General features: G+C 43.2%; 1 protein-coding gene across 1 annotated transcript; it reads right to left on the reverse strand.

The window, feature by feature from the left end:
- Window positions 1–2,998: 2,998 nt before the first annotated feature.
- LOC119346982 (delta-1-pyrroline-5-carboxylate synthase 1-like) lies at window positions 2,999–10,975 on the reverse strand. The gene is made up of 20 exons (XM_037616034.1): window positions 10,641–10,975; window positions 9,882–9,953; window positions 9,593–9,799; window positions 9,342–9,503; window positions 8,965–9,242; window positions 8,407–8,557; window positions 8,129–8,293; window positions 7,929–8,006; window positions 7,760–7,849; window positions 7,565–7,651; window positions 7,387–7,473; window positions 7,219–7,315; window positions 6,997–7,100; window positions 6,073–6,148; window positions 4,977–5,127; window positions 4,795–4,863; window positions 4,509–4,575; window positions 4,357–4,427; window positions 3,364–3,443; window positions 2,999–3,277 (listed from the first exon to the last, which is right to left on the reverse strand). The coding sequence occupies exons 1-19, from the start codon at window positions 10,698–10,700 to the stop codon at window positions 3,365–3,367; spliced, it is 2,151 nt and encodes a 716-aa protein (XP_037471931.1). The 5' UTR covers window positions 10,701–10,975; the 3' UTR covers window positions 2,999–3,277; window position 3,364.
- Between the last annotated feature and the right edge of the window lie 2,119 nt (window positions 10,976–13,094).

Raw genomic sequence — 13,094 nt, forward strand, 5'->3', positions numbered from 1 at the left:
CGGCGGGCGGCGCCACTCGGGGGCGCGCCGAGCAGGGCGAGGCAAGGGCGGCGCGGGGCACTCCGGCGGGAGGCGCGCGGGCTCCCGGGCGACGGCGCGGGGTGGCTCGGCGGTGGCGGCCAGGCGCGCCGGCGGGAGGCGAACGGGCGTCGGCGCGGGTCCGCGGATCTGGGCCCGCGCGGGCCCCGGATGGGCTCCGCGAGCCGGCGGCGCGGTGGGGAGAGAGAGGACGCGGGCCGAGACACATGGCGGGCGCTGGTTGGGCGTGGGGCGGCGGCGCGGACATGTCCGGCGGGGTCCGGACGTGTCCGGCTGCGGGAGGAGGAAGAAGCTAGGGTTTCAGGGGGATTCATCCGCGAATTTGGACGGGAGGCACATATTTATAGTTTCTGGGAGCTAGGAGAGTCCTAATAAGGAGCGGTTTTCGGCCACGCGATCGTGATCGAACGACCGAGAGCATGGAGGGAATTTGGCTGGGTTTTGGGCCACTTTGGAGGGGTGTTGGGCTGCAAGATGAAAGGGGCTTTTACGGTTACTCGGTTAACCGTTGGAGTATCAAACGACCTCCAAATGGCACGAAACTTGACAGGCAGTCTGCCGGTGCTATACCAAGGCCGCTTGGCAAGGCTCAGTCCATTCCGAGAACGTTTAACACCCACTCACAACAGGAGACAAAAGGGAGAAGCCGGGGGACATAGGAGTGTCGGATTGTAAAACGGACAACGGGGAAAAAGCTCGGATGCATGAGACGAACATGTATGCAAAATGAAATGCACATGATGACATGATAAAAATGCAACACGCAAGCACATGACATGGCAACGACGGCGAATAACCGGCAGACACCTGGCGCATCAGATCCGGGACGTTACAAGTAACAATAGTCAGGCACATATTTGAATGCTCAGAATTTTAGAAAAAACTCGAATCTAAATATTAGAGAAACAAAAAAGTTGGAAATTTTGATTTATTTTACACGAGAATCTAACAATTATGAATTTAAATATAATTGAATTAATCAAAATGGACAAATAAATATCAGTGTTATTTGAAATAAAATGTTTAATGAAGAATTATGAAAAGAAATGATTGTTTTTTGGACATGTATTAGAATGAGGGTTAGTTTATTTTTGTTTTTGTGGGGTAAAAATAAGTGTGGACATACAACAGCTTCGACACAGAGTTGTGTTATCCTCAATAGCCCGTAATGCTCATGTCGCTTTTTAATAAACACTTTATGTAGATTGGTGGTCAAATAGTTGATAAATGGGGTTCCGCTGGTCCTTGTAGTCAACCAGTAAACATAAAATATAAAATTAACTATTAATCATATTGTCAAATATATGTGTTTTCAACTCAGATTTGAACATCTTTTTTCTTCGAGAATTAACATGTTCATTGTTAGTTATTGATAGATTCAAATATTTTTAATTAACTAGCATGTGGTATTTAAAATTGAAATAACTATTCATAATTTTATTTATTTTTGTTTTAAATATTCAATACAAAATATTTATGATCTAATTTATTTTTATAAGTTATAAAATCTAGCAAAAATGGTATTTGAATATAATTGAGTTTATCATATTGAACTCGCGGATAATATAGTTGTTTGAAAGGGAAAAAACTGAATATTAACTTATGCCAAAAAATATTTTTGTCGCCAACATTTATAACACTTCATGAAAAATAGAGAACAAACTCCTTAGTTTTACACCTCACACGAAACAAAACAAAAATTCCAACGCAGCTCCCCTGAAGTATTGCATGTGGTCATGACCCATATGTCTATGGCCTAAGGGCAACTCCAACAGGCCGCCCCAAACAGACATGGTTTTTGTTCGCTTTTCATTCGTTTGAGTAGGCCAAAGAGTAGGCCAAACTCTGTCTGATTACTCCTATTTAAGTTGCCGAGCTAATTCCACATATGCTCAACCAAACAATTTGAGTTGAATGTGAGTTGCCCAATCACATATTTCATGATGAAATTGGGTGAATTGTGCAAACGTTGTCGGTCCATTCTCGGCCACGACATTTTCACCCTGAAATTGAAACCCTTGGTCGAAGATTTTGTCCTCACGCTCATCCTCTACGATCATGTTATGCATGATCACACAAGCAGTCATCACCTCCCACAACTTCTTGGTGCTGCAAGTTCTAGCAGGATACGAATGATGGTTCGTCTAGATTGAAGAACACCAAAAGCATTCTCCACATTCTTCCTAGCACTCCCTTGTGCTTGAGAAAACCTAGCCCTCTTCTCTCCTACTGGATTGGAGATTGTCTTCACAAGAGTTGACCATTCAGGGTATATAACATCAGCTAGATAGTATTTCTTGTTGTAGTGGTGGCCATTGATCTCAAAGTTGATCTCTGTGTAGTTTCCTTATGCAAGCCTTCCAAACACTAGAGAGCATTAAAGCACGTTGATATCATGTTAGAACCAGTCATGCCGGAAAAAAAGAGTGTCAAATCAAGAGATCTTGTGAAGCCACAATAAGTATGACAGTGCAAGCAAGGACAAAAGGTGAGGGGGCGACGCAGACGTGGAGGTGTTAAGATGCCGGCGAAAACAGATAACCAACATCGGCAACAGCGGGCATCGAATGCGGCTTAGAGGTGGGGGAAGAGTGTGGATGCAGGCGGCGGCCTAGGCAGTAAGCCGCCAAAAGTGGGAGGCGGTGTCAACGGTAGAATGGCCAGAGGGGTCGGTTGTGGAGGGGGCGGGAGGGGAGAATGGACGTTGTGTCACTAACAGACAAGCAAGGGGAGGAGAAGGGCGGACGTTACAAGCATCCTTGCTGACGCAAACCCAACCCAAATTTGAGCCAGAAATGGGTCACAAGCAGACAAAAAAGGACACACGTCCATTTGCGTCAGCACGTTGATTTAGCCTAAGCCATGTTCTATTTGAACTGACATTTCTAGTCAATGTAACCAGGCCGGGAGTACGAGTGAAGGATGGCACGTCCGAGGTGGCCTCAATGCACAACTTCAATAGCAAGAACGAGCAATTGCCAATGCTGCTGGATTACCGGGCCCAGGAAACATACTGCTTATAGTATCGGCACACTAGTACTCTCACTCCTAGAATTGCTGATTTGTTTTTATTATAACACCGGAGAGCCGAAGCCTCCAAGCTCATACAAATTGATCCACCGATCCGCCACAATAAGATGGTTTGTACACAATTTAATTGATCCACCGGGTTTCTTTCCTTAGTCTGATGAGACTCATACTTCAGAGGGTTTTCGCGGAATCCTTACCACGCCATTTTCTGAACAGTTCAGTTAACCAAACATGAGAATTAGAAAGTACAGTACTGTAATTCTTAAAATAGAATATGTGAGATCACAAGCACACCTCATTGCAAAGGAAGGCTCTTATGGGTGTACTCAACATCCTTGTCACCATTCACCACTTGCCCTTTCCCTCGTAAGAGCCTACATGTCAAAATCAATCAATCCAACAATCAGTATTCTTTCATGTTCATTGCATTTTGTTTCAAAAATAATAAAATTTATTAGCTATAGTAGAACAAGTAATAAAAGATTGAACCACCAGTGCAGTTTTAATATTGATATGTAGTCATTTTGCTATCAAGAAAGCTAATTACTCCTATTTAATTGGGAGGTTTATTCTAGTTATATGATTTGTGATTGCCACCTGTTGACTACATTAGATGCAAGGATGACAGTTTCTTCATTATAATGCTTATGAGATAATTAGAAAGCTACTTAAGATTTACAAATTGACCAAAACATGGCAGTATTGCAGTTGGTTAAAAGTAATGTTTTTGCAGCCATAAGAGCAAAATCTAACTAGAACCAGCAAAGATTCAAAATCTAATAGAACCAGCAAAGATTCAAATGATGAACTAGCTTGCACTGCATAGTAGAACAACGACATAGCTAAGGGAATGTACAATCTCCCAGAAGACATAGCAGTATGGGAGGACATGTTGATCATACTAGCCATGGATGGGATTAAAACCTAAATGCAATTAAAAAATCAGATAGTTTATCTATTTGTTAGTAGATCTAAAATAGCCATAACTATTTAATTTGCAGTCCCCTAAATTCCTATAAATGGGCAGTTTAAATTACTTGAAGATCAAAATTGGAGTCCAGTTATTAAAATGTTCTTAAATTACTTCAGGACTTAGGCTAATTTGGAGTAGGTCTGTACTGTTCAATAGCAAATATATTTCATGTCTGTTCAGTAGCTTAGTGACATGATTAGTCTTAACATATGATCTTATCCCTACAAAGTTTGGTTGATTGGACTATCAATTTTTGAAGATACAGCAATGGACATGACAAAGGGACTACATAGAATAGCCAGTTAGCAACATACCATCGTGTAGTTAAAAGACCTTCAACACCCACAGGTCCACGTGCATGTATACGGCCTGTACTTATGCCAACCTATTTAAGATATTTCAAAGGATTAAAGATACAGACATAATCGTAAATTATCAAAAAAATAACATATAATGTTAGAAGTACCTCAGCACCGAGTCCAAAACGAGCACCATCGGAGAATCTTGTACTCGCGTTGTATAATACGGCAGCACTATTGAAATTTTACAAGTAAAAAGTATCGTTAGACACTTAATCATCACAGAATATCAAAGTGAAATTTTATCTTCGTTAGACACTTAATCATCACAGAATATCAAAGTGAAATTTTATCTACAGCTGTAGCACAAAGCCACAAACAATGAAATAAGGTATCTGTTGCCTCAAACTGTACAAGATCTAAAATTGAAGACATGGACTTGTTCAGAAATACCTATCAACTTGACGTAGAAAGGTCTCTGCTACTTTATCATCTGTAGTGACCACACAGTCTGTATGTGCACTGAAAATAGGACAAACAACAGAGAGAAATCGGTTAAAACCAAATCTCAGTTTTCCTGAATATGCTTAGAAATCGAATCAGGGAGACAGACTATAGAATAACTCTTAAGCTACCTTCCATAGCGATGTATATGGTCAATTGCTGATTGTACATCATCAACTATCTCAACTGTGCAAGCCATAGAACTGTACTCCAGATGTAATGAATCTGCTTTTGGGTAGCCCAATACTTTATGCGCAACAGGCCCACAATAAAGATTAACTCCTGCGATATATCATTAGTTAAAACAGGAGAATCATCAATCCACATGTTTCGAAAGTATTTTGTTTGACTGTACTGACTGAACCAAACCTCACATGCTTTAAGTGGAAGAACAAAAATCACAAGGACTAATAGAATATGATGCACCTAAAATTACAAACATTTACCAAGCTACAACCAATCATCTAGTACTCTGCTAGCAAGCAGCAATTATGCAAAAAGCTAAGGAATTGCATATATTACTCGCTACATTTGTGTCACATTGCAGGTGGTATTTCTATGGCAGTTCTGTTTTTAGGATGGAACTGAGGAAATACTCCCTGCGTCCGGAGTTACTTGTCGCTCAAATGGATGTATCTAGCACTGAAATACATCTAGATACATCCATTTCAGCGATAACTAATTCCGGACGGAGGTCGTACTTGCTAACTGGATTATTAGATTTGGCAAGCGCAGTGAAGGTAGCTGTTATTCTGATTCAGAATACATTTTTCCCCAAACTGGTATAATCCTGATTTCCATTACTTTCATACTAGAAACGAGCGGTTCAAGAGCGTAAAAAAAGAGAGAGAAATGGGAGAATCAAGTTCAATACACTGCCAGGAAACCCTTTGTGAATCCGTGGTTCAGGAGTTACCTATGTAACAAAAATCTCACAGGACAATAGCATCCTAGTTTGAACTTTCCTACAGACCTTGGAAGTTCAAACTACAATTTTAGATGTCAAGTTCTACAAGATTAATATTTGGCAATTAATTTCTTCTACACGATACTGTTAATAACAAACATAATCATAAGCGGATGATAATACTGTGAAATGTGAATGTAACATTTCCACTCAACTGAATACTAAAAGTGAGTGAAAGATAGTGCCAACTCTTGAATGGACACCATATATGAATCAACTAAAAAAGATACAACTACAGTGAATGAGAGCAAAAGATAAACCTGCTGTCTTGAGTGCTACTAGTATGTCATTGAGTTCTGGAGTCTTCATAAGATCTTTATGAACAAGCAACGTCTCCTACAGACAATACAGCCAAAATCAGTCAACATATAAAAATAGAATGGAAAACTACCATCAAGACAAAAAATTGTTAGAAGAAAAAACTACCAAGATTAGTAGGTAAATCTTCTACGGCAAAGAAAAGGGTGATTGATGGGAATACATTGCGATATCAAGAGAGTTATTAATAATTCATCAAGTATAAAACTCAGAAGAGATGAGATTAACAGTGAAGCAGGCATGACACGAACATATGATTATCAATTGCAAACAATATTTTTACATTCAACATTGGGAAACATAAAATATATTGTTTGCATTTTATGTCCTGACACTGAATGTATATCAGAACGTGAGTGAGCGTCTGATCAGGTTGCTAGCTGGAGCAAGCTGATGTGCTTGCAGGCCCATCACCAGCTTTTGAGGCTCAAACTCCATCGGGTGGGTACTCATGTTTTTCCTTATTCGGGAAATGCCACTAGAGGCTAGCCCCAGATTGGTCGAGTTGGTCGAGTTGACAGGATCAACAATTTAAATAAGTCTTTTATTGGCAACAGAAAACTGCAGCCATTATCAACAAGCAGAATTTAAAGAATATATATATATATATAGTTCATTGCTTCACGGTAAAAGATGCTCTATGAAGTACTTAAAACCTCAAACCAACAAAACAAGCTATCCAATGCTATTATACGCTACTCCCTCCGTTCACAAATATAAGATGTTCCAACTTTTTCCTGAATTGGATGTATATAGACACGTTTTAGTGTCTTTGTTCACTCATTTCAGTCTGTATGTAGCCCATATTGAAATATCCAAAACATGTTATATTTGTCAACGGAGGGAATATCAAATTAGACAAGTACCATTGCGTTGCAGGCAGCTGGGTAATCAATTTTTGCATCCATCACAATACGTTTTGCCATATCCATGTCTGCTGATTTGTCAATATATACATGACAAACACCATCTGCACAGGGGATGCAAAGACTTATTCAATACAAACTCAAATCTTAAACAGCAGTCTAAGAATTTAACAATTTAGAAAGCACTAGTAGCAGCAACAATAATGTTCATTAAGAGAATACCAGCATGGCCAAGAACAGGAATCTTTGTTGATGATTTGATTTGAGCAACAAGCTTATTACTCCCTCTTGGAATGACAAGATCAATGACATCATCATGCTGTATGGTGTTATATGTTTATTAGGCATATTGGTAGAATAATTATTTAGATAATAGAAACGAATGCTCACCTTTAGCAAATCCGCAATTTCATCTCTAGTTGTAATAAGGCCAATCAATTTTTCGCCAACATTGTCAGGAATAGCATTGGTTATAACCTGTAAACAATGAATTGATATTTTAAGGACACTAAAGGCTACAATAGTATACCATGCCAAAAGGAAGCTACTACATAGGAAAAGACAATACCTTATGCAATATTGCGTTTGATCTCATTGCTTCTTTTCCACCTTTTAGGAGAAGACCATTACCACTTCGAATGGCTAAAGACGCAATCTAAACAATGGTGTTCAAACCAAGCTGCTTAATATACTTGAGTACAAACCAAATGCAAGCATGTGGATTATAGAAAAATAATTAAAGTAGATCAACAACAAACAATACCTGGACTAAGGCATCAGGTCGGGACTCAAAAATAATCAATAGAACACCCAAAGGGCAAGATGTTTTCTCAAGAACTAAACCATCAGCAACCTGAAAAAATAAACCGATGCGTTCAAACATGGAAGCTTTTCCCAGAGTTCCAATGTGTAGTTCAAATATAAGCACTCACCTCTGTCCTTTTCAGTATCTCGTTAATAGGGTCTTCCATATTCGCAAGAGTGCGAACAGATTTGGCAAGGCTTGCTATCTACAAATGATGAATATAAGCTGGATCAACCAATAAATAATATCCAAAAATGAAAAGAAGCAAGTGTCACCTATCTAACAAATCAATTTAGTTCTAACAAGCAAGACTATCCAACTGCCTACCTTTCCTGGTTTCAGAGTCAATCTAGAAACCAAAGCACTCTCATACCCAGCCTCATGTGCTGCTGCTAAATCTGCTTCATTCTCGGATCTAATTAAATCCTCATTTGCCTCTAAAGCATCCGCAACATCTAACAATATTTTCTTGCGCTCCTCTGATGACAAATTCTGTTTCAAGTATCCATACAATATAGAATCAGTATCAAGAACCAGGCAAAAAAGGGCGAAAAGACAGTATGGACTGTTCAATGAGCAGGAAATTTGTACGAGAAAAAATATACCTGTAGACACCTTGAACAATCCCGTGCAGCAACAGCCATTTCACGGACACTGGTCTCCTTGGATGGTTCCCACAAACTTGCATTTTTATGAAAAAGAGTACCAATTTTTTCCCCACGGAGAACTTTAACAAGGCTCTGAGATGCACATCCACTTCAAGAACAGTAAATAAGTCAAATTACTCTGCCATTCACCGGGAAAACAAAAATAGCTTGCAAAAAATGGAGTTTACTACTCATTATTTGGGTTCGAAGCATTGGTAGCTCTTTAAGAAAAAAACAGAAATGCACATCCACTTCAAGAACAATAATTTCAGACCATGTTCAGACAGTAAGCATCACAAGAAAAATTACAATAGCATGCAGGGTGCATGGGTCTCAAAAGCAAATACATTTTCCGCAGAGTTCTCATGGTGTTATAATCAGAACTGTTCATCATTAATATAATGTGTGAAGTATATGATGCGCAAATAAATACCATAGAATGTGTGAAGTATATATATGAGCAATGCTAGGCATCAATATTTCACATGCAATAAAAAAGGCAAATATTCAACTTACCTTGTAATAACAACAGGTACACCACCCGTTGAAGCCCACACAGCAGCTTGGACTTTAGCTGTCATGCCACCTCTACCAACACGGGACTTGTCTCCAAAAGTAATTTCATGATAATGTTTTTCCTTGATATAAGTATGTATTAACTTTGATGAAGGTTCACTTGGTGGACCGCTGTAGAGGCCATCCACATCACTAAGCAGAACAAGGAGATCAGCTTTCAGTTCCAATGCCAGTAGACCTGCCAAACTGTCATTATCCCAGAATATACCAGATGAATCCTGTAACAGAATTGTTGTTGATGAACATCAGAATGAAAATGACCTGTACAGGTAAGCGCAATATCGCTATTACAGGGTAATGTATTGTACAATACGCACCTCGTATGGAGCCTTCCTCGTACTGATGGCATCATTTTCATTAAATATTGGAATAACTCTAAGCTCTAATAATGACTCGACAGTTTCGCGGAGTCGCTCCCGGAAATTTGAATTGTCGAAGTCACTATCTGTCACAAGAAGTTGTGATGATGACACATCAAGCTGCAACATGAGAGGTTTGATGTTACAAACAGACACACAAGGTACCAATTTCTTCCAAGTAAAGTTGATGCCAGGCGAAATAAACACACTTGGGTAAACAACATGTCATAGAGTGCCATCAGCCCACTCTGACCAACAGCAGCGCACGCCTTTCCATCCAGCTCCATCTGTGGCTTTTGCAGATCAGCAAAGCTGCTATTGACAAGCTTCCGGTACCTGAGCCGCTGTCGCCCCACACCGACAGCGCCCGAGGTGACCATAATCACCTCATATCCTTGAGCATTAAGATCCTTGACCTACATTGCCATTTAGCTGATTCAGGATTCGCCTCAGACTGCATATATACAGAGTAGAGAAGGTCGGAGATGAGAATGTTACCTGCTCGCACAGGGCTCCAATCCTGCCCAAAGCCAGTCTTCCATCATTTCTGGTGATAACTGCAGTGCCCACCTGTCATGCAAAAAAAAAGGAATTAATAGCATACCAAGGTAACAGGGACCAGAATTCCATCTACTGTCCTGTGTTGCATCTTTGACTAGATACCTTAAGCGTATCTACCCAGAATGGACCACTTTGAGACGAGCCAGCAAAACTGACAAAGGTACTGTTCTGTTTTCCAAACATAACAAGGAAACACAGTTCTAGCCTTTACACCATAGATTTCCATGAAAACACGTATCTGAGCAAATGAATTCGCGAACTAAAGAGGTCCTCCCATTTAACGAAATTTGAGAAATATCCCAAAATTCCTCTCTGCCTTTCTATCATCCATTTCCATCTGATACAAATCACCTTTTCCCATCTGACGCGAATCACCTTTCCCCTGAAGCTGTTCCGATGCCTGGTTACGAAAGGCCCCAAACATCCTGGGCACCTCAAAAGTTTATTGATGACAAGAACGCTGCCATCAACGCGTCACATAGTTAAAACCCAAACCCCAGGCATAACCCCTCCGTCCCCCCGTCCCCGTGACCATTCATCCTAACAGCCCGAACAAATCACGAGAACTCTACACAATTACTCCTCGATTCGATGCAGAGACGACCTCATAGAGACGCAGCAATGGGACGCAGAGCAGCAGCTTAGATCTAGCAGAGACGGGCTGATTAATTAGTCAAACACAAACAGACAAATCACCTTGATGATGATGCGCTTCACGTCCTTCATGAAGCTCCGGTTGGGGTCGGCGCCGGCCATGGCCGCGGGCGGTGTGGGCTGGCTGGCTCGGCGCGCCGCCTCTCCCTGTCTCGCTCGCTCGCCCCTCCCTCTCTCTTATCTGCAGTGTATTTTCCTCGTCGCCGCAGCCGCGATGTGTGGGGAGGTCAGAAAAGGGAGGGATAGAGCCGAGCGGTTTTAAAGGGCGAGGGGCGCAGAAACCCCAGCGGCTCGCCAACGAACCCCGTGATCCTCTGCGTCCGCCGCCGCCGCCACCCCGTGCCCCGTTGGCGTGCGTGCGTGCGTGCCGCGCGCGTCACCCAACTTCGACGGAGGAGACGCGGGGCGGATGGCCGTCCGATCTCTCGTGGGATGGAGCGCACGATGCAGCACGTACTACTACAGGTTTGGTAGGTCGCTGGAGCATATCTCCTGACCGAGAGATGGCGTGTATCTCCTGGAGTATATCTCTTCGGGGTTCAGGTTCGGGTCGACACCTGACACTTGTTTATCGCGATTAATCTAGAACCTATAGACATGTTTGGGGCACCGGGAAAAGGACGATCCCAACTGGATTCAGCTGCTGCCCCTTAAAAAAAACTGGATTCAGCTGCCTTGAGGGACCCGTAGGCTGTCATCGCCGACTAGCGCCACTCCGCCCTCTACTTATCCTTGATCCACTTGTGAATACCCTCCCTCCCGCCCCAACTTCGACGAGGGCCGCATTGCTGCTGCCAACACGCCTTACCAGTCCCGCTAGTAGTCAAAGCATGGGGCGTGCTGCTCTACGGTCTCAACTTCCTTGCCGGCATTGATCGGCACATGTGGGAAAAGACAGCACTCGTCGGCTTCATAAAGAAATTGGCATCGCAAGGGCACAACATAAGTGTTCAACATGCCCATGGGCACTGGATGGGAGCCGGTGGAGCGAAGCTGGTTGAACCTCAGTGTGTATTTTGGCATCTCCTACAATGGGCCCCGCGTGCCCTCGACTGATGCGAAGCTAGGCGGTTAGCGGGCCCGGGCCGAGCTCTCCGTGTTGTTGCCAAGACCGGGTGCAAGAAGTTGATGTTGATCCAAATGGCCATTGTGCCCCTCAGCCACAAAGAGGGTCGCGTCGAGAAAGAGCCGTGCGATAGGGCATGAGAGTACTCCCATTGGGTCGAGGAGGATGCGCTCTGTAATCAAGGCTGAATCAACTGTCGACTCGGAGAGCCTTCCCGCCACCCTCCGCTACTTTGACCGCATGTTTGACGACCACCTTGGTTGAAATGATGACGCGCTCATGCTGCCCTTAAAAATGTGGCCTTCTCCACATTAGAGTATGGGACATCCTGCTCTACGGTCCCAACTTCCTTGACGGCATTGATCGGCGTGAGTAGAAGAAGCTGACATTCGACGGTTTCATAAGGAATTCGGCTTCGCAAGGGCGCAGGCGCACAACATACAAGTACAACATGTTTGACATGCCCATGGACAATCACGGGGTGAAAACTGATGGAGGAGATGATGAAGCGAGAGTAGCTGAACCTTGGTGAGGACTTTGGCATCTCCTTGGGGGGGGGGGTGTCCCTTCCCATGTGCCCTCAACTGATGGTAAGCTAGGCGGTTAACGAACTTGGGGTTGGGCTCTCCACATTGTCGCCAAGATCGGGTACAAGAAGTCAAAGTTGATCTAGATGACATTGTGCCCCTCGGCATCTGGTGGCATGACGTTGTTGCCATCACCCAAATGGGCTCGATCAAGAACGCCTCCTTCATGCTCACAATAATGTCACACATTACCCGTATGCCACCACAGATCAGCGCCAACTAGGTGAACAAGGCCGCCACCTGAAGGTTCATGCGCTCTCTTCACCAACATGCAGCCAACCGCGCAATTAGAGTAACTATATGAGAGTGGCCATATCGGGTAGATCGCCATAATAACGGCTTGTATGGGGATTGCCGCCAAAATGAGCGGTCTAGCAGAGTCTTCATACACCCCTCGGACTGCATAATTTATGGAGGCCGCTGCAAACTAAGCGTGCGAGTCTCCATATTTGGGGCTGCGGGACGCTGATATAGAATGGCCTCAAAAAGCAATCGCTCACATGGGAGGGAAGTTCCAGTGCAGCCTCTTCTTTCATGCGTCGCTTGGTCAATGTCGTTGTCGTCTATAAGACTGTCGCTTACCCCCTCACAATGGCGCACCCGATTTTTTACCGGGAAGAGCGACAATTAATGGATGTCGTCGCTTTTCTCACCCTTTTCCCAACCCGGCACGCCAAATCCGGGCCCTTTTTTTGGCAGAGCGTGCCCATTTGCATGTATATAATTTTGGCCACCCTGCTCGGCGACGCCACTCCACCCCTATCTCCCCTTCCTCGCCGCTGCCACACTCACTCCCATCGCACCCCTTCGCATGCGCCAGACCGCCACCTATAACATCCCTTC

Source organism: Triticum dicoccoides, chromosome 1B (assembly GCF_002162155.2).
Source record: "Triticum dicoccoides isolate Atlit2015 ecotype Zavitan chromosome 1B, WEW_v2.0, whole genome shotgun sequence".
NCBI classification, from domain to species: Eukaryota; Viridiplantae; Streptophyta; class Magnoliopsida; order Poales; family Poaceae; genus Triticum; species Triticum dicoccoides.